The sequence below is a fragment of the Meleagris gallopavo genome, chromosome 23, assembly GCF_905368555.1.
Source record: "Meleagris gallopavo chromosome 23, MGAL_WU_HG_1.1, whole genome shotgun sequence".
Classification (NCBI taxonomy): domain Eukaryota; kingdom Metazoa; phylum Chordata; class Aves; order Galliformes; family Phasianidae; genus Meleagris; species Meleagris gallopavo.
The window spans coordinates 559,937-576,110 of NC_139426.1; the positions used below are offsets into that span (position 1 = coordinate 559,937).

At 55.4% G+C, this 16,174-nt stretch overlaps 2 protein-coding genes across 4 annotated transcripts; one reads left to right on the forward strand and one right to left on the reverse strand.

The window, feature by feature from the left end:
• Window positions 1-3,884: 3,884 nt before the first annotated feature.
• On the reverse strand, window positions 3,885-6,735 carry PHF13 (PHD finger protein 13). Of its 3 annotated transcripts, none has more exons than XM_085242295.1 (4): window positions 6,546-6,735; window positions 5,769-5,870; window positions 4,958-5,510; window positions 3,885-4,562 (listed from the first exon to the last, which is right to left on the reverse strand). In XM_085242295.1, the coding sequence occupies exons 1-4, from the start codon at window positions 6,582-6,584 to the stop codon at window positions 4,336-4,338; spliced, it is 921 nt and encodes a 306-aa protein (XP_085098421.1). In that variant the 5' UTR covers window positions 6,585-6,735; the 3' UTR covers window positions 3,885-4,335. The 3 variants fall into 3 exon arrangements, with proteins under 3 accessions (XP_085098421.1, XP_085098420.1, XP_085098418.1); XM_085242294.1 differs by lacking the exon at window positions 6,546-6,735 and adding an exon at window positions 6,317-6,430; XM_085242292.1 differs by lacking the exon at window positions 6,546-6,735 and adding an exon at window positions 6,020-6,139.
• A 36-nt stretch (window positions 6,736-6,771) lies between these two features.
• On the forward strand, window positions 6,772-16,013 carry KLHL21 (kelch like family member 21). Its single transcript, XM_085242286.1, has 5 exons — window positions 6,772-6,893; window positions 7,899-8,992; window positions 10,770-11,175; window positions 12,891-12,963; window positions 13,275-16,013. The coding sequence occupies exons 2-5, from the start codon at window positions 7,969-7,971 to the stop codon at window positions 13,566-13,568; spliced, it is 1,797 nt and encodes a 598-aa protein (XP_085098412.1). The 5' UTR covers window positions 6,772-6,893; window positions 7,899-7,968; the 3' UTR covers window positions 13,569-16,013.
• The last annotated feature ends 161 nt before the right edge of the window (window positions 16,014-16,174 follow it).

The window sequence follows — 16,174 nt, forward strand, 5'->3', positions numbered from 1 at the left end:
ACCACAATTACTGCTAATTAAAAAGAAAAAGCATGCTCCTGTAACTAGCAGGGCAAATACACTGAAAAGTTTGCACAACAAAACAATGCTTCTTCCTGCCAAGTTCCTGAGATCCAGTTCCTGTTGTCATTAAAGTGATGTGTTGTCCATGTTAACAATGTAGAGAAATAGCAGTGTGAATCTAAGACCTCTTCAGGCTGTGGAGATGAGCTATGGCATAACAGCACCTGGAAAAAAGACCATTTCTGAGACGTGAAGTACATCCTTACTGCTCCAGCAGTGCAAACAGTAACAGGGTAGTGAGCATCTTTGGATGCAAGCTTTAGAATGCCATAGATACCTGAGGTGAATGCATCCTTTTCTACCAGCTAGCTGATGTTTAAAATACCTTAATGAGGATCTGCGAACTTCTTATCTTGAGCCTTTAAACTGGGGATTCCTGAGGTGGAGATGCAGGTCAAGGTTTTACTTTTTGTAATCTTCCTTCTCCTCCTTTACATGCTCACCTCTGTGCCACCCTCTGCTCCTGCTGTCACAGAACGGTTCAGCTCTGACAGGCTACCAGGAGTCGCAGCTCTGGGTACCACCTGTGCTGTAAGAGCCTTGTCAGCCTCCCCTGATGTGAGTCAGCCCATGCATTCGTACCCAAGGACAGCTCAGCCAGCCTGCCAGGGCTTGGATTCAAGAGATGCTTTCTTTTTCATTACAGCTTAGCAAAGAAAACTCAGTTCCTCTGCCTTCCCACTCTATTCTTTCTTCCCCCACCGTATCGGATCCATCATTGTCTGATTGTAAAGCATTTCACGCGAAGGACAGGTGAATCTTAATTTCATCTCTTGAATTCATAATTCTTGAAGTAAAATTACTGGCACGGATCCTGCCCCATTCATTTCCTAAAGGTTACATAGAAAAGTTTCTTAAAGCGTGGTTTGTGTTCCCTGCCATGTCAGCCCACCGGAGATTCGGACTGCTGTTTTTCCCTTCCGTCTAAGAACCACCAGTGGCTTTTCCCATGGCACAGTGCTCCTGCCGCAGGTTCTCCATACTGGTCAACCTGCAAACTCCATTTTTGCTTCCCTGCAGTTTGCAATGTCAGGCACTGCTGAATTGCATCCACACGGTGGAGCCCCTTGCCCGCTTACCTCCCTTACACCCAAGTCTCAGGCTGCTGAATACCAAATTCCAGCCTTCCTCCTCTCTTCTTCATTTTCTGCCAGTCAATCAGTGCAAAGTCTTAAAAAGACACTGAGCATAGCCTACCTGAGAAACTGCTCCTCTCAACAACTTTGTTCTATGAGAAACTGCCATTTTACAGCTGCAGCCTCCTCTGGGACTCCTGTTCGTCGCTCTGTACATCGCCAGCAATTAAAACAGAAGCTGTAAGCAACAGAGACTCCGTTTTTAAGGTGATCCAATGCCATTTCCAAATTGCTGAGCAGTCTTCCAAGTTCACCAGGCTGCTAAGGGAGGCTGCTGCTCTGAGCAGCACTGGGGTGAGGAGGCTCAGGAGTGGCAGAGGCACAACGTGGCGGTTTGGCACGCAGCGGCTCTGCAGGCAGGGAGGGAGAGGGGTTCTCAGAGGGCACAACGGGGCTGTGGGCCGGCTGAGCAGGTGAGCTTTGTGAGGCAGACGCAGCGCAGCGCCCGGTCCTACCAGCCCGGCCCTGGCCCTCAGCGCACCTCAGCCAGCAGCGCCACCACCTGGGCGGAGGTCTGTCCCAGCCCGCGTCCGCCTGCCGCACACCAAGCCTGCCTTCGGGCTGGCTGCGAGCAGCCCCTGGCAGGGCTGTGTGCTGAAGTACAGCCATCCTGCCCGGGGCCTCTTCCTCGCAGCCTTCGTGCCTCTCGGCAGGTCACTCCTCCTCGCTCACCTTGCTTGCGGCAGGAGCTGGACAAGAGAGATTGGAACAGCAGCCCCCGGCAGAGCACGAATGGGAGATGTGCTTGTGGCCTTCCTCCCGTCCTTCCCTCACTTTGCGTATCGTTTAGGGAAGAGCACTTCTGGTCAAGTCTTGCTGCCACCCAGCACAACTGTTTTGCACACCAGTAAATCATACTAGCAGACTCTTGAATCCAGAATAAAGCAAAGTCATTATTCATTTGTTTCACTTAAAAAAAAAAAAAACATGGTTCATTAAAACAGTTTTAATGGAAAAATAAAGTTCTGAATTAAACTATAATCATATATGGCTGAAAGTGATGAACTAAAACAATGGAGATGTTACTTTTTTTCTCTCTGCTGATACTGTAATGTGCTGGACTTGTCAGACACCATCTATTGGGATAAATCTGAAAAGGTAACAGAACAAGAGTCAGTCACATTGATTAGTATTTAACCTCTGGGAAAAAGAGGCAGTTCGCTTGGCCATTTAACACTTTAAAACTTCAGAACACATTCCGGGAGGTCCAGTTGAATTGCAGACACGCTGTAAACACAAAGACGCCAGTGCTCAGAGCAGGTCCAGCCCTCACAGCTCGCAACCAGGATCTTCCAAAGCCTTTCTGTTTGCAGAGTGAAATGGCAGCATTAGAGAACTTTGGTTGTATTTCTGGCTGCAAACAGCAGTCAGGCAGCCATAAGGGGCAAGTCTTTGGCAAACTCCTCGGTGGTTGCACTTAGCTTCTGGAAGGCAGCATACCACAGTCACAGTCTAAGTTTGAACAGAAGCTGGAGCTGGTTTTCAGAACCTAGAGTCAGTTGTTACAGTGTGGTGGGATGGATTTTTACGAAGAACCAAGGCCGAAGAACAGTTGCACAGCGTGCAGCTCCATCTCCTGACCCGGCCGTGCCCACGTCCCGCACGGGAGCCCCGGGGCGCTGCTGTGCTGAGCAGCCTGCAGAAAGCTTTGGCAGCCTGGCGTTAGGCATCAGGGCGTACCTGACTGCGCACTGGGAAGACCCTGCTCCTCACCAGGGTGCATCTCCCCCTGGCACCGCACTCAGGTAAGGCAGTGCTCTGACGGGCCTGGCTGCAGACCGACGTGACACGTTCGTACCAGCACAGCTGGTCTCACATAAGCTCCAGTGCCAGCCAACGACTCTCCTCGTGTCATAGGACAGAGAACACATTCATCAGGTGTAACTTGGGAGAAATGTCTCAAAATCATAAACCTAAGTTGTACAATGCATACGGCTTGCTCTGTTTGGTCACTGAGGGACAACGCCTCCATCTTGGAGGCCTCGCAAACAAGCCTGGACTCCCTGCACTCTCTTGTCCTTCCCAGCACCAGATGAATCTTCATTACACTTCACCTTGCTAGCTACATAGCCTGCATTTGTGGGGTTTTTTACGCGTAATTTGCAGCCAACAGGTTAAAGAATTTGGTTTTCTGATTACAAATCTGGTCTCAAAAACTAAACAGCAGAAACAAAGTCAACTCAGCTGTAGTTCTGATGGAAATGATCAAATCTCGAACCAGACTGGCCAGGTTCTACATTTACTACAGCCTCTTTTACAGTCCACGCTTGAATTCTGGGCTGAGAAAAGGGAGAATCGTCATCTTAAAACAGCACCTCAGAGTTTAACAAAGGGCCGGGACACAGAGCAAATGCTTTTCCCCCCAAACACATTTGAGCCAATCATGCAAAACAAAGTCACAAAAAATCACCGTTAAGAGACTTCTAAGAAATCTGATGTCAACTAATTGCCAGCGCTGCCTGTCCAAAGAAAGGAGTGTTCTCTTTCTCTAAATGCACCGGTTCCCCAGAGCAGGGTGAAGTCCTGTCATTATACAGCGCCAACTCACAGCACTCACCTGCTGCCCGGGCCGTGGAAGAGGAGGCAGATCACACAGAGGTTGGTATGCATTCACACTCACTCCTACAGAGCCTTAGAATATCTAAGATTGATATATACGGACAAATGGGCAGGTATAATAATACATTAAAATTAAAACACGTGGCCATTTACTTTTCAGACTCTTCACACAGATTCCCTCCTCCTCCTCCTCCCTCCTCAGAGGATGAGTTTCCTAGCACAGAGAAGGTTTGCAGTTTCCCAATGGGATGAGAAAAAACACATGGCAAAGATATTATACATTCCCAAAACATCGTCCAACTCATAGTTGTAACTGGACAAAACCCCACTGAACCCAGAGAGCTTCATTTGTCTCTTGAGCTAATTGGTATCTAGCGGCAGTTTTGACCAGTCTGCTTCTTCCACCCCGGCCATCCACGACTCGGCGATACCTCATCCCTGTACCGCAGGCAGGCTGGGCAGCCCTTGGCCTGAGCAGCAGCAGTTCGGGGGAGCTCTGCCCGGCCCCCAGCCGGTGTCTGTGCTTTGCACGGCTCACCTGCCCGCCCGAGCAGCGCAGCAGCACGCGCCTCCCCGCTTAGTCCAGAAAGCGCCTGCGCGAGCCCGTCCGGGAGCGGTTCGAACGGCGAATGTCAAACTTGGAGTCCCGGCACTTCTGGCATATGTAGACCTCTGGGACGTTGGACTTGCGGATCTTGGCGCAGGAGAGGTGGATCCAGGTGTGGCACTCGTTGCACTCGATCATCGGCCGCCCGGCAAAAGGCTTCATGCAGAAGCAAGTGACCAGGTCCCAGGAATCGTCATCTGAAAGGAAAAGCAGCAAGTTACGTTTTCATCTCCTGATGGCTCTCCAGTGTCTTTCAGCCGCGCTGGGAACTCTTTTCCTTCTGATCTAAATTAACTCCCTGGCTCCCAAAGACAGGTGCTTTGCTGATTTTTCCAGGTCCTACAAGGAACCAGTAAGCAAGCTCCTGTCAGGAAAGTACTCTCAACGGCACACAAGAGGCTGCGTTCCAGGAGAGAACACCTACCTGCCTCTGTTAGGTCCCAGTAGTTCATAACCTCGCCCCTCCCCAAAAAACACCTACTAATTGATTCTGAATTCTCCTCACACTACAAGTAGTAGAAATCGGTGGCAGCACCGTTGCTTCCACACGGCTTGGCATCTCTCAAGCCACTCTGGCAGCCAGACCACCTACCTGAATCCACCATGATGTCCTCGTCATCGCCGGTGCCATCCTCGTCCCGGAAGACGACCTGCTTGCCCTGCCGAATGACCGTTCGTTTGCCCACACTCTGGATCTCCACCGCCTGCTCGCCCGTCCCTGTGGGGTAGGTGACACTGGAGGCCGTGTCAGAGTCCCAGACTGAGCAGTGCTCAGCCACAGACTGAGGGTCACCCTCAGACGAGGGGCTCATCGGTGTCTCTGTGTAAGAGTCCTCCGCCTCCAGCTCCAGCAGCTTCTCCTCATAGTCTTCCTCCGTAGACACCTCCGTTTCCCTTCTCTTCAGTTTTTTCTTCTTTCTGATCTTATCGATCTGCTTTCGCTCTGGCAGGAAGTTGCCAGGCTTTGCCCGCTGGAACAGGGAACCGTAAGGCTTTGCTCGCTTCAGCTGGCTGAAGTTCTTTCTATTCTTGGCAGGAAGGGAAACCGAGGAGGGGATGTCATTGAAGCGGGGGTCCCAGCTATCGCTGTCAATGGTGCCGCCGGTGCTGTTGGGAGGGCTGGGGCTGTTCCTCAGCGGCGTTTCCTAGAAAAACACGCAGCAATCAGACAGCGGCGTTATTTCCAAGCTGACTTACACGAGGTGCTGCAGTGCTGGTATCGCGCCCCTCCCCCCCCGGACTTGTGCTTCACGCCCGGGCTCAGCCCCGATCCCTTCCCGCATCCCGAGCCGCAGCTCCAGCCCAGCACAGCCCCGCTGAGCAGCCGGGACCGGGCCCAGAGGAGGGCACGAGGCGGTGCTGGGAGCACAGGGACCGAGGCGCCCACCCGCTGCCGCCCTCACCTCCTGCGGGTAGGGGATGTATCCGGCGTAGGCCAGGACAAAGGTGCAGAACTTGTTGAAGTCTTCCACGGTGCGGTGCCTCCGGGAGGTGGGGGAGAAGTCCTGCGGGGGAGGGAGGGAGGGAGGGGTCAGCGCGGCCGCCTCCGCCGCGGGCCGGGCCGGGCGCAGAGCCGGGAGGCCCCGCTCCCCGGAGCCGCCCCGCCCCCCCCCTTCTCCCCGGTACCGCTCCCGGTACCCGCCGCCCCCCCCACCTCGCAACCGCTTCTCCCCGGAGCCGCTCCCCGGAACCCGCCGACCTCGCGCTGCCGGGAGCCGCCCCCCCCCGCGCCCCTTTTCCTCCCGGTACCGATGCCGCCCCACATCGCCCTCCATCTCCCCCCCCATCTCCCCGGCGCGGTTGCCGGAGCCGCTCCCGCCCGGAGCCCCGCCCGCCGCCGCCGCCGCCACCGCCGCTCTTCGCGCGAAGCCCCACCCCCACCGCCCGCGGCGGCACCGGGCACCGCCGCGCCGCCCCCCCACGACCCCCGGCCCCGGTCCCACATCCTGACCGCCGCTCCCAGCTCCACGGCCGCCCTCGCGGCGGAAGGCGGAGAGAAGGGGGGGGTGGGAGCACCGCCGGCCGCCGCCGCCATTCCCGTTCCCCCTTCCCCCCCACTCCGGCTCCCGGTCCGGGGACGCTCCGCGCTCGAGCGGCACAAGATGGCCCCAGCCCGGCAGCGGGAAGCGGGCAGCGGCGGGCACCGGCGGCGGGAGACGCCCCCCGGGGACGCGGCTCACCTCCGGGGCGAACGGGGAGGCGCAGGAGTCGGAGTCCATAGCCCGGCGCGGCGGGAGGGCGGGCGGCGGGCGCGGGCGCGGAGCGGCGGGGGCGGCCGGGCGGCACCGACACCCGCGAACCGCTCGGTACCGGCGGGAGGCGGCGAAGGGGCGGGCGCTCGCGCGAGGGCCGCCGGGAACGGTAGTCCGACCGCGCGGGGAGAGCCGGGAGGCGCGGGGAGAGCGTGCGCAGTGCGGGCCGCGGGGAGCGCCGGGAGCGGAGCTGCGAGAATGCGCGGAGCGGGGCGGTGCCGCTGAGGGCGGGGCGGGGCGGGGCGGAGCGGCGCCAAGAAGCGCAGGGGGCGCGAGGTGAGCGCGGGCGTCGTGGGGCTCCGGGAGGCGCGGGGGTTTCGGCGGTGCCGGGGCGGCTCTGCCGGCGCTCGGAACGGGCCGCCCGCTCCCCTCGGTTCTCCGCGCGGTTCGGGATCCGCCTCTCCCGGCTCGGCTCCCGGGCCGGGCTCGGTGGGCGGCGCCGCCGTGTGCGGCTTTCTGAGCCCTGAGAGGCGCCGCGCGGAGCTCCGGCCCGGCCGCTCCTCCCGCGCGGTGCCGTTGCGCGGCTGCGGGGCGGTTCGGGGCCGCGCGGCTCCCGTTGCGGTGAGGCCGTCCCGGGGGGCTCGGAGCTCCGCCGCCTCCCATCGCTCCGGGCGCCGTCGCCGTGCCCCGGCCGCGCTTTCGTTCCCGCGTAGCGCGGTTCTGTTTGGCGGCCGGCAGCGCTTTGCCGAGCGCCGTGCGGGTCGGGGCTTCGGGGCTGCGATGGCCGCCCGTAGCGGAAGCTTTGCGAGAGCTTGCTCTGCCCGCAGCCCGCGCGTGTGACGGAAGGCCGTTATCCGACGGGACCGCAGCGCCGTTCCCGGTGCTCCGGCAGTCCCCGCGTTGCCCGGTTGCCGGCCGTGTCAGCGCTCGGCGCTGCCGGCGGGGCCCCGGCGCTCCCACGTGGGCGATTTGCCGCTGCGGACCCGGCAGCCCCGAGGAGCGGGCGGAGCGCCCCGCTGGGCGCAGACCTGCAGGCGAAGGCCGGGCCGAGGTGCGGCGCTCCCGGAGCGATCCGGTGTGCGAAGTTAGGAGCTCAGCCTGCGTGCGGAGCTTGTGGGATCCCTTAATCCCGTGAAACTAAAACACGGGCTTCTTAAAATATAATTAGCCTAAGCTCAGAAGGCTGCTGGCAGCGCCATCGCGTTATGCAACTGCGGCTCCTCTGTGTCAGGACAGGAGGATGTTTTTGAGCCCTGTTTAGTTTATCCCGTTTCCCGGCTGTGGGACGTTTCTCCCTGTGCTGACCTTACCTGCTTGTTTCTTTTCTCCTCCTCCCGCCAGCTGCTCTCAGGACTGAACCCCGGCGTCCTTTCGGGCTGCGACTCGGCGTGCGCCCTCGTCCAGACACGGCATGGCAGCCAGCGCGGGCGGTGGCGGGGCGGCGGCGGCGGCGGGAGAACCGGCACACGCGGTGTCGCTGCTGCGGGGGCTGAGCGCGCTGCGGGCGGAGCGGAGCCTGCTGGACGTGACGGTGGTGGCGGGCGGGCGGGAGTTCGGGGCTCACCGCGCCGTCCTGGCCGCGGCCTCCGGCTATTTCCGCGCCATGTTCGGCGGGGCGCTGCGAGAGGCGCGGGCCGAGCGGGTGCGGCTGCACGGCGTGGAGCCCGAGTGCCTGTCGCGCCTCCTCGACTTCGCCTACACCGGCCGCGTGGGCGGGCTGGGCCCCGACATCGCCGAGCGCCTGCTGCGCGCCGCCGACCTGCTGCAGTTCCCCGCCGTCAAGGAGGCGTGCGGCGCCTGGCTGGCGCGCCAGCTGGAGCCCGCCAACGCGCTGGACATGCAGGACTTCGCCGAGGCCTTCGCCTGCCCCGCGCTGGCGGCTGCCGCACACCGCTTCATCTTGCGGCACGTGGGCGAGTTGGGCGCCCAGCTGGAGCGCCTGCCGCTGCCGCGCCTCCTCTCCTACCTGCGTGACGACGGGCTCTGCGTCCCCAAAGAAGAGGCCGCCTTCCAGCTGGCGCTGCGCTGGGTGCACGCCGACCCCGCTGCCCGCGCCCCGCTGCTGCCCCAGCTCCTGGCGCACGTCCGCCTGCCCTTCGTGCGTCGCTTCTACCTGTTGGCCCACGTGGAGGGCGAGCCGCTGGTGGCCCGCTGCCCGCCGTGCCTGCGCCTCCTCCAGGAGGCCCGCGACTTCCAGGCTGCCCGCCTCGACCGCCACGATCGCGGGCCCTGCGCCCGCATGCGGCCCCGGCCTTCCACCGGCCTCGCCGAGATCCTCGTCCTCGTCGGAGGCTGCGACCGCGACTGCGATGAGCTCGTCACCGTGGACTGCTACAACCCGCGCACCGGGCACTGGCGCTACCTGGCTGAGTTCCCTGAGCACCTGGGTGGGGGTTACAGCGTCGCTGCCCTGGGCAATGACATCTATGTCACCGGTAAGGCACACGGCACGCTGGGGGCGGGCAGGGAGTATCTCTGCTCCTGCAGCAGGTCGGGTGCTGGCAGGTGTTCTGAGTCCTCCGTGGGGCAATGTGAGGGCCTTTTCCAGGGAATAAGTAACATCCGCCCTGGGAGCCCACTTCGCACACAGCACCCGCCTCCTGTGCTGCTTTCATTCCTCTCTTGAGAACGGTTCTGCTCCTGTAGGTGGAGAAGCAGCCGGGCTGGCTGGCTGATGCTGCACGCAGGGCAGGGCAGGAGCAGCACGTGATCGAGAGCAGCCTGTGCATCTCTGTTTTAACATTTCTGGGTCATTACCAGATGTTCAGGTAGGAGGCTGGTAGGAAAAGAGAGCTGCATCTTTGAGTAGGGCTTAACAAGGGCAGGCGAAAGTGTGAATCGGGAAAGCTTACATGAAAACATCAGTGTTGAGACTCCCGTTGAAAATACTGGGGTGATTGCTGTGAGAATTAGCTTTCAATAGAGGAGTGAAGAATCTGAAGCTCTGCTCCAGCACAGTATGGCTGGAGTCTGCAGAGGAGCAGAGACTCCTGGAGGGGGTGCTGGGTGAGGATTTAGCAGCTGATCTCAATCTGGGAGGTATTTGGTTGTGACTAATACTTCTGAGTATGCAGACAAGTCACAGAACTCGCGCTGGGGAAACTTTCTAACTGTTTGCTCTGGACGATATGAGTGACCTGAGAGGGGGTTTGGATTTCTGGCTGCAAAACAAGTGTTTGGGTTCAGAGCCTGCGAATCACAAGCCAGGCGCGTGTTTGAGACGGAGGCGTTGGAAGGCTCTGGGAGCAGTGGGCCTCTGTGCAGATGAGGCACTGAGGAGTGGCAGCACTGTGTGAGTCACTGTGTCTCCCTCAGCACACACCCAGCCTCTGACGGTCCGCTGGGGCTGTAATTACCTCTTTAAAGGTGACACAGATGTGTAACTTGGCGCCTAATCCACATACAGGTACCTTCTTTGAGCTAAATCCCTGTGCTCAGGGTGGCAGTCCTGTGGTTGTCGCGGGTGTGTAGGACGTGCTGTTAAAGATTTGAAGTGCAGGTGGAGTGGAGTTGAACAGAGAATGGTTCATTCTCTGCTTTTAGCAGGAAACAAAGCTTAGATTTTAAAGGCAACGGTGTGAAAAGGAAGATTAGTTTGTATTAATGCCTTTACATCTCCTCCAGAGCAATTGCAGGCAGATCTGGGGGTGCTCTGCTGAGAGCCCTGCACTTCAGCCAGGCTGTTGCTGCTGGAGGTGGTTCTGTGTAACATCAGTGTCACTGCTCGGGCGGCAGGGAGGGCTGGGAGGGCTCCACGCTCCTAACAGCAGCAGCGCCTTGGCGTCTGGGTGCTGGTGAATGTTAATCTCTGCTGTGTCACAGCAGCTTCTGGAGAGCGGCAGAGGAACTGCGAAATGGAAAAGACGGTGGTTATTTGGAATAAAGGAGGATACTTGTTTTGAATCACTGCTGAATACACACTTGGAATGCCATGGGAGAATTCCTCCTTGGCTTACTGGGAATCTGGGTCAGAAATAGCGCAGAAAGTTTGGTAACATCTTCTCACTTCTGGTCTCCTAGGATCTAACTGTGTCTGCAGTGCGTGGCTCTGCGGAGTAGGAAAGTGCATGTGGATATTAAGGAGGTGTAGCTGGGAGATAGGATAAAGAGTCCGGCTCAGAGCCATGGCCTCTCCTCTGTCACCAGAGTGCTTTCCTTCCAGGGAATATTTCTTGTGAAACAGCTCTTGAAATGCTTTGCGTTGTGCTGCAGGGGGATCGGATGGATCGAGGCTGTACGACTGCGTCTGGAGATACAACTCCAGCGTGAACGAGTGGACGGAGGTATCCCCAATGCTGAAAGCCAGAGAATACCACAGCTCTACGGTCCTGGACGGCCTGCTGTACGTTATCGCCTCCGACAGCACGGAGCGCTACGACCACTCTGTGGACAGCTGGGAGGCCCTGCAGCCCATGCTGTACCCCATGGACAACTGCTCCACCACCTCGTGCCGTGGCAAGCTGTTCGCCATCGGCTCCCTGTCTGGCAAGGAGACCATGGTGATGCAGTGCTATGACCCTGACAGCGACCTCTGGTCCCTGGTGAACTGCGGCCACCTGCCTCCGTGGTCCTTCGCCCCAAAGACGGTGACTCTGAACGGGCTCATGTACTTCATAAGGTGAGCAGTGGCAGAGTTACTTCCCCTGTCTCCCTGCTTCTGCGCTAGGTAAGGCAAGGGTTTTCCCTGGGAAAGAGTTAGGATCTTAGGAGTGGTCACATGAGAGTACAGTGTCGAGAAGGCAAGGCAGTGCTTCCTCTGCTCTGCAAACTACCACGCTCCTTCCTTTTAGTTCTGTCACAGCTAAACCTCAAGGACATATGTTTGAAGTGCTGTAAAAATATCTGAATTTTAAAGCTAGGGCTGGGAAATAGCCAGGGTTACAAATCAGGCTGACGTTGGCAGTTGTGCTTGGAATAGACTTCTCAGTTTTCTTGGCTTCTGGTTCGGTCCCCCTTGTTGCTATAAATAAGTGAGTAAGCTCCAAGAAAATGTTGAACTGTAGCATAGCAGAGGACACCCTCTGTCTCAGCAGAGGTAGGAGGAATGAAGATGAACTGATTGGTCACTATTTTTAAGCACCTTCCCAATTTGGGATGTAATTACCTTTCTGAAGCCGTCCCGGCGGAAGCAGCAGCTCTTTGTTCTGAACCATTTTGAGGAGGAAAGATTTTTGGAAAAGCATCCTCAGCATTTAAAATATGCCCATGTAGAGGATGTTTGGGTCTTGTTTTCTGCTGTACGTCATATCTTGGATACTTCCTATAAAGAATTTGCAACTGTAGGCCAGTAGGCTCAAGAAGGGAGGCATACAACTTAAATAAAGGATTGAGTGCATGAAATTGAAAGAGCACAATTTCAGAGGCTGAATGCACGTAAAAGAAAATTCAGATTGAACAGCCATTGAAGAATAAGATGAGATTTTCTTCTTTGCCATAGCCTGTGAAGTCTGTTGTAACAGAACTGTCTTGGGCTGACTGGCAGTGCTTTTCTGTCTGCCCTGACCTTGTCCTTCTTGCATTCTTGTGTCAGCAATGAGCATTTCTGCCTTACAAACATCTCTCACCTGTTGCTGTCGCGTCTCACAGTGGTGAGTGGCTGTAAGAAGCCTTGGGGGATTGTGCTGCCTGTCAGCTCTTCTGTTACAGTTCTTTGGCCTATCTAAATTTGGCGTGGCAGAAAACTCAAGCAGTAGGGATCATTGCTTCTAAGTGCGTAGAGGTTTAAGGCTCTTCAGAACAGTGCTGATTTTTCTTTGAGATTCTTAAGTGTTTGGCACCAAAGCCAATAAAATACAGGCTGACAAATGTTAGTCTGTGAACATGCCTACCATATATGCAAACTCAAAAACAGTCTGGGTTTGAGTAAGCCCTCAGGATTGCCTCCATATTGTCTTTTGTACCTCTTAGGTGGTGTCCTAAAGCTCAGTGTACATCAGGAGGTACATAAAGCGTTGCTTTGCCCAGGGAGAAGCTGAGAAGGGCCGTTCAGGCTCTTTAGATGTAGGTTACTAGCACTGAGAATTAGGGCACTGTTACTTAAGTGATGTCTCTGCTGGCATGTTTTGTGTGTAGAGGTGCAGCACAGAGTTCTAGGGGTTTCCTGGGGTTGAACTTTACTGCTGCTATCTGAGAAGTCCATGCTGGAGACTGGGCTTTGCTTTGAGACCTGAGCCTTCGTACAGCAGCCCTCTGGTCTTCAATTTATGTGGCGGGGCTGGAGGAAAGGTGCTCGTGGCAGCGTTGCAGGCCATGGCTCAGGCTGTTCAGATGTGGGCTTCACAAGGCAGAAGGTTTTGACAACACAGAAAAGTAATTTTGCGTTGTCTCCTGCAGGGATGACTCAGCTGAAGTGGATGTTTACAATCCAGTGAAGAACGAATGGGATAAAATCCCTGCCATGCTTCAGGTAGGATGCTCACCATCCTACTGGATGCTTATCTGTGCTAATAATGGGGTTGAATTACCTTTGGAAAGCAGCTCTCTGTCTAGATGGTAGCCCTTGAGCACAGAGTGCATTCAGATGTATCATGGTTACCTGGAAGGAGAAGTTTCTGATGAGGGGTGCTGGCAGTGCATGCAGGGCCGTGGGGGCAGCCAGCGGCTTCAGTGCCTTGCAGGGCTCAGCAGCTGCCGGCGTGTCCGAGTGGGCAGGAGGCCCTCCTGGTTGGGCAGTGCCTGCCCTTCTAACTGTGGTGCTTATTTAATCTTAAACTGTAGGTCCACGTTGGGGGCAGCGTGGCTGTGCTAGGAGGGAAGCTCTACGTCTCCGGCGGCTACGACAACACCTTTGAGCTCTCGGATGTCCTGGAAGCGTACGACCCTGAGACACGAACGTGGAGCGTAGCAGGGCGGCTCCCCGAGCCCATCTTCTGGCACGGCAGTGTCAGCATATTCCGACAGTTCATGCCGGAAACCACACAGGAGGATGACAGCATCACGCTGGACAACACCATCAACTTGAACAGGCAGCGCCCCAACCTTCACCACCAGAACCTGAACGAACTGCGTTAGCAGGAGCGCGCTGACCCTGCCTCAGTGCGAGTCGTTGTCCACAACCAGTGTTGCTCTGAGAGAAGGCAGAGGCAAACTGGAGCCTGGAAGCAAAAACATACTGATTAGTACAGGGAGTAAAAATGGAGTGTTTGAAATGCTGTTGTAGAAACCTAGCTGGCAGAACACGAGGCCTTTGGGTGCAGCGTTCCTCAGCCCTTTTCTTTGGAGGCCGAAGGTGCAGTGCTACTCACAGAGAAGATCTGAGAAGTGAACTCTGAAGAAAATGGTTGTGTGAAGCACCACTTAAGCACCACAGCTTACAGCTTTCGGTCAGATGCCCTTCACCTGGAGCTCCTTCACTTTGCAACGCTTTGTTTGTCACGTAATTCCTTTCTCCAGTCTCTTCCTATGGAAAAAAAAAAAAAAAGGAACAGAAGGAAAACAGGCAGGACCAAACCCTCAACAGGAGAGTTCTGCTTGGTAGGACTGGGGTCTGGACTCCCCCCCTCTGCTGTGTGCTTTAGAGGAAGGCAGGCCTCTTGGATCTCTTCCTCTGTGCAGTTAGAGGGGAAGAGATGTTTCTATAAGAAGCTGAACGAGAGGTTGCTGTGAGGGTGTAGCCCTTCGTCCATCGTGTCACCGTATCCCTGGCTTTGTTTAATGCCTTCTGAAAGAACACCTGTCTGTGCTGCAGGGATCTCTGAGGAGCTGGGTTATGAAGCTTCACCTTTCCTGTTGTCTGAACTTCAGTTCTTCGTATGTTTTGCTATTTTTTAAGTTGTGGCATTTAAACTTTTGCAGGTATTTGTTTTCCTACCCTTCTTAGAATGGCACTTTTGTTTTTCCTGATAAGAAACACCTTTATTTATTATTTAACCACATTCTCACAACTAGGTTGCCTTCATTTCTGATCACCTGCACTGTTCTTTAAAGGGAAAGAGAAAAGTGCCTGCCCTGGCTGGCTTGTGCAGCGCCGGGGCCCTCAGGGAGGAGCCTTTCTGCTTTCCCCTTCTGACAGAGCTTGCTTATATCAGGCTGCTCGGCTTGCAGAACACGCCTGGGTAGCTCGTTCTTCTGACGAGGGCTCTTTGCTGACAATCCTCTTACATCAAGCTCTTGGCACGTGTGCAGGGTCAGGCAGACAGGCCCTGTGCAGCAAGGGCACGTTCTTGTTCGCCGCTGTAAAGGAACTGGGTGGAAGTTGTGCTGTTCTAGAAGGCTCATCTGGAATGGAAAGGTAAGCACAGCTTCCTTAGATTTGCTGCAGACTTGTGGAAAAAATAAGCTAGTGGTGTTTAGACACCATGATGCAGAAATGCATTAACTGGTGTGAAGGAACCTACTGAACCTCTGGAGAGTCCTTGTGCCTGTCTCGTCTTCAGTTTGCAGAGGCTCTTGGACTTGGAGTAATTGGAAAATGCTGCTGGCATCATTTGGCTGAGGCGTAGAGTTAGTGAGAGTGCTGCAAGGTAGTTATTTAGGGTTTTCTTTCGTTGTTGTTTTTTGGTCTGTGTAAGATATGCCTTTATACTTGCTCAAGTGACCTAGCTAGCTTGAATTGTATTTCCTCTGTATACCTTCAGCTGAAGAAAAGCTGCTTGCAGTTGACTTGTGGAATGTTTCTTAAACAAGCAAACAGTTACAACTGGCTCATCTAAAAATGAGCACTACACCTTCAGGAAAAGGTGTGTGAAGTGTAACAGTGGCTGAAATGGTAGCTGGATTGGTTTTCTTTTTCTGCCTGGTTTTTAACCAAGGGGTAAAAAGTGAATTTGAGCTTGATTCAGAAATGGAAAGCTCCTCTGTACCTTCTGGCTTGCCGCTGTGTTGAGCACATCAGAACTATCTCCATAAAATCGACGTTCACAGCTTTAAAATGTGTTTTGCCTTGAATACTATTTTATGCTGAGCTGCTTAGCCGTGAGACTTGAGAAAGCTGCTCATCAGGCTTGGGCTGTACTCAAAGTTGGAAGCTTTGACAGTGCCTTGAAGCTGCCGTGTGCAGGAGGGAGCGCAGCGGGGCCTCGTGGCGCAGCACTCACTGCCCTGCTGCTTGAAAGCAGAGGGAAGTGCGAGCAATGGAATTGCTGCTGGTGCTGCACCCAACACAGCAGGGCTGCGGTGCCTCCGTGCTGGGAGCAGTGCCTGCGTCCCGCTGTGCTCCGAGCTGTGTGCTGCACACTGATGTATTGATGCTGAGCTCCAGACACACTGCATACACCACATCTCACTCTGTAGTGCTCACTGCTGGATCTGCCACCCCAAAATTCCCCAACCAGTCCAACTGTTAGGGATCTGTATTTATTTTTTGTAAAACCCGTTGTGTCCAAATCTTTGAGTACTGTTTGAATACCATCCTTTGAAACAAAGGCATTTTACATTTACAGATGATGTATTTTTATTCTCATAGTTTGTTTTTAAATTTACTTGCAACAGTCAAGTTAAATAAAACATGTTACATTACATCTGTATCCCTTTTGGTGCAAAAATCACCAGAATAAGCTTTCACTGTGACATTTCTCATTCCAGGCCTGAGCTGCATTTAACCCAGAGAACTGCCTTCCAGTTGAGTGCTAGAAGGAAAAGGGTTGTGGGTGTGATGTGTGTGCCCAGTCTGACGTGTG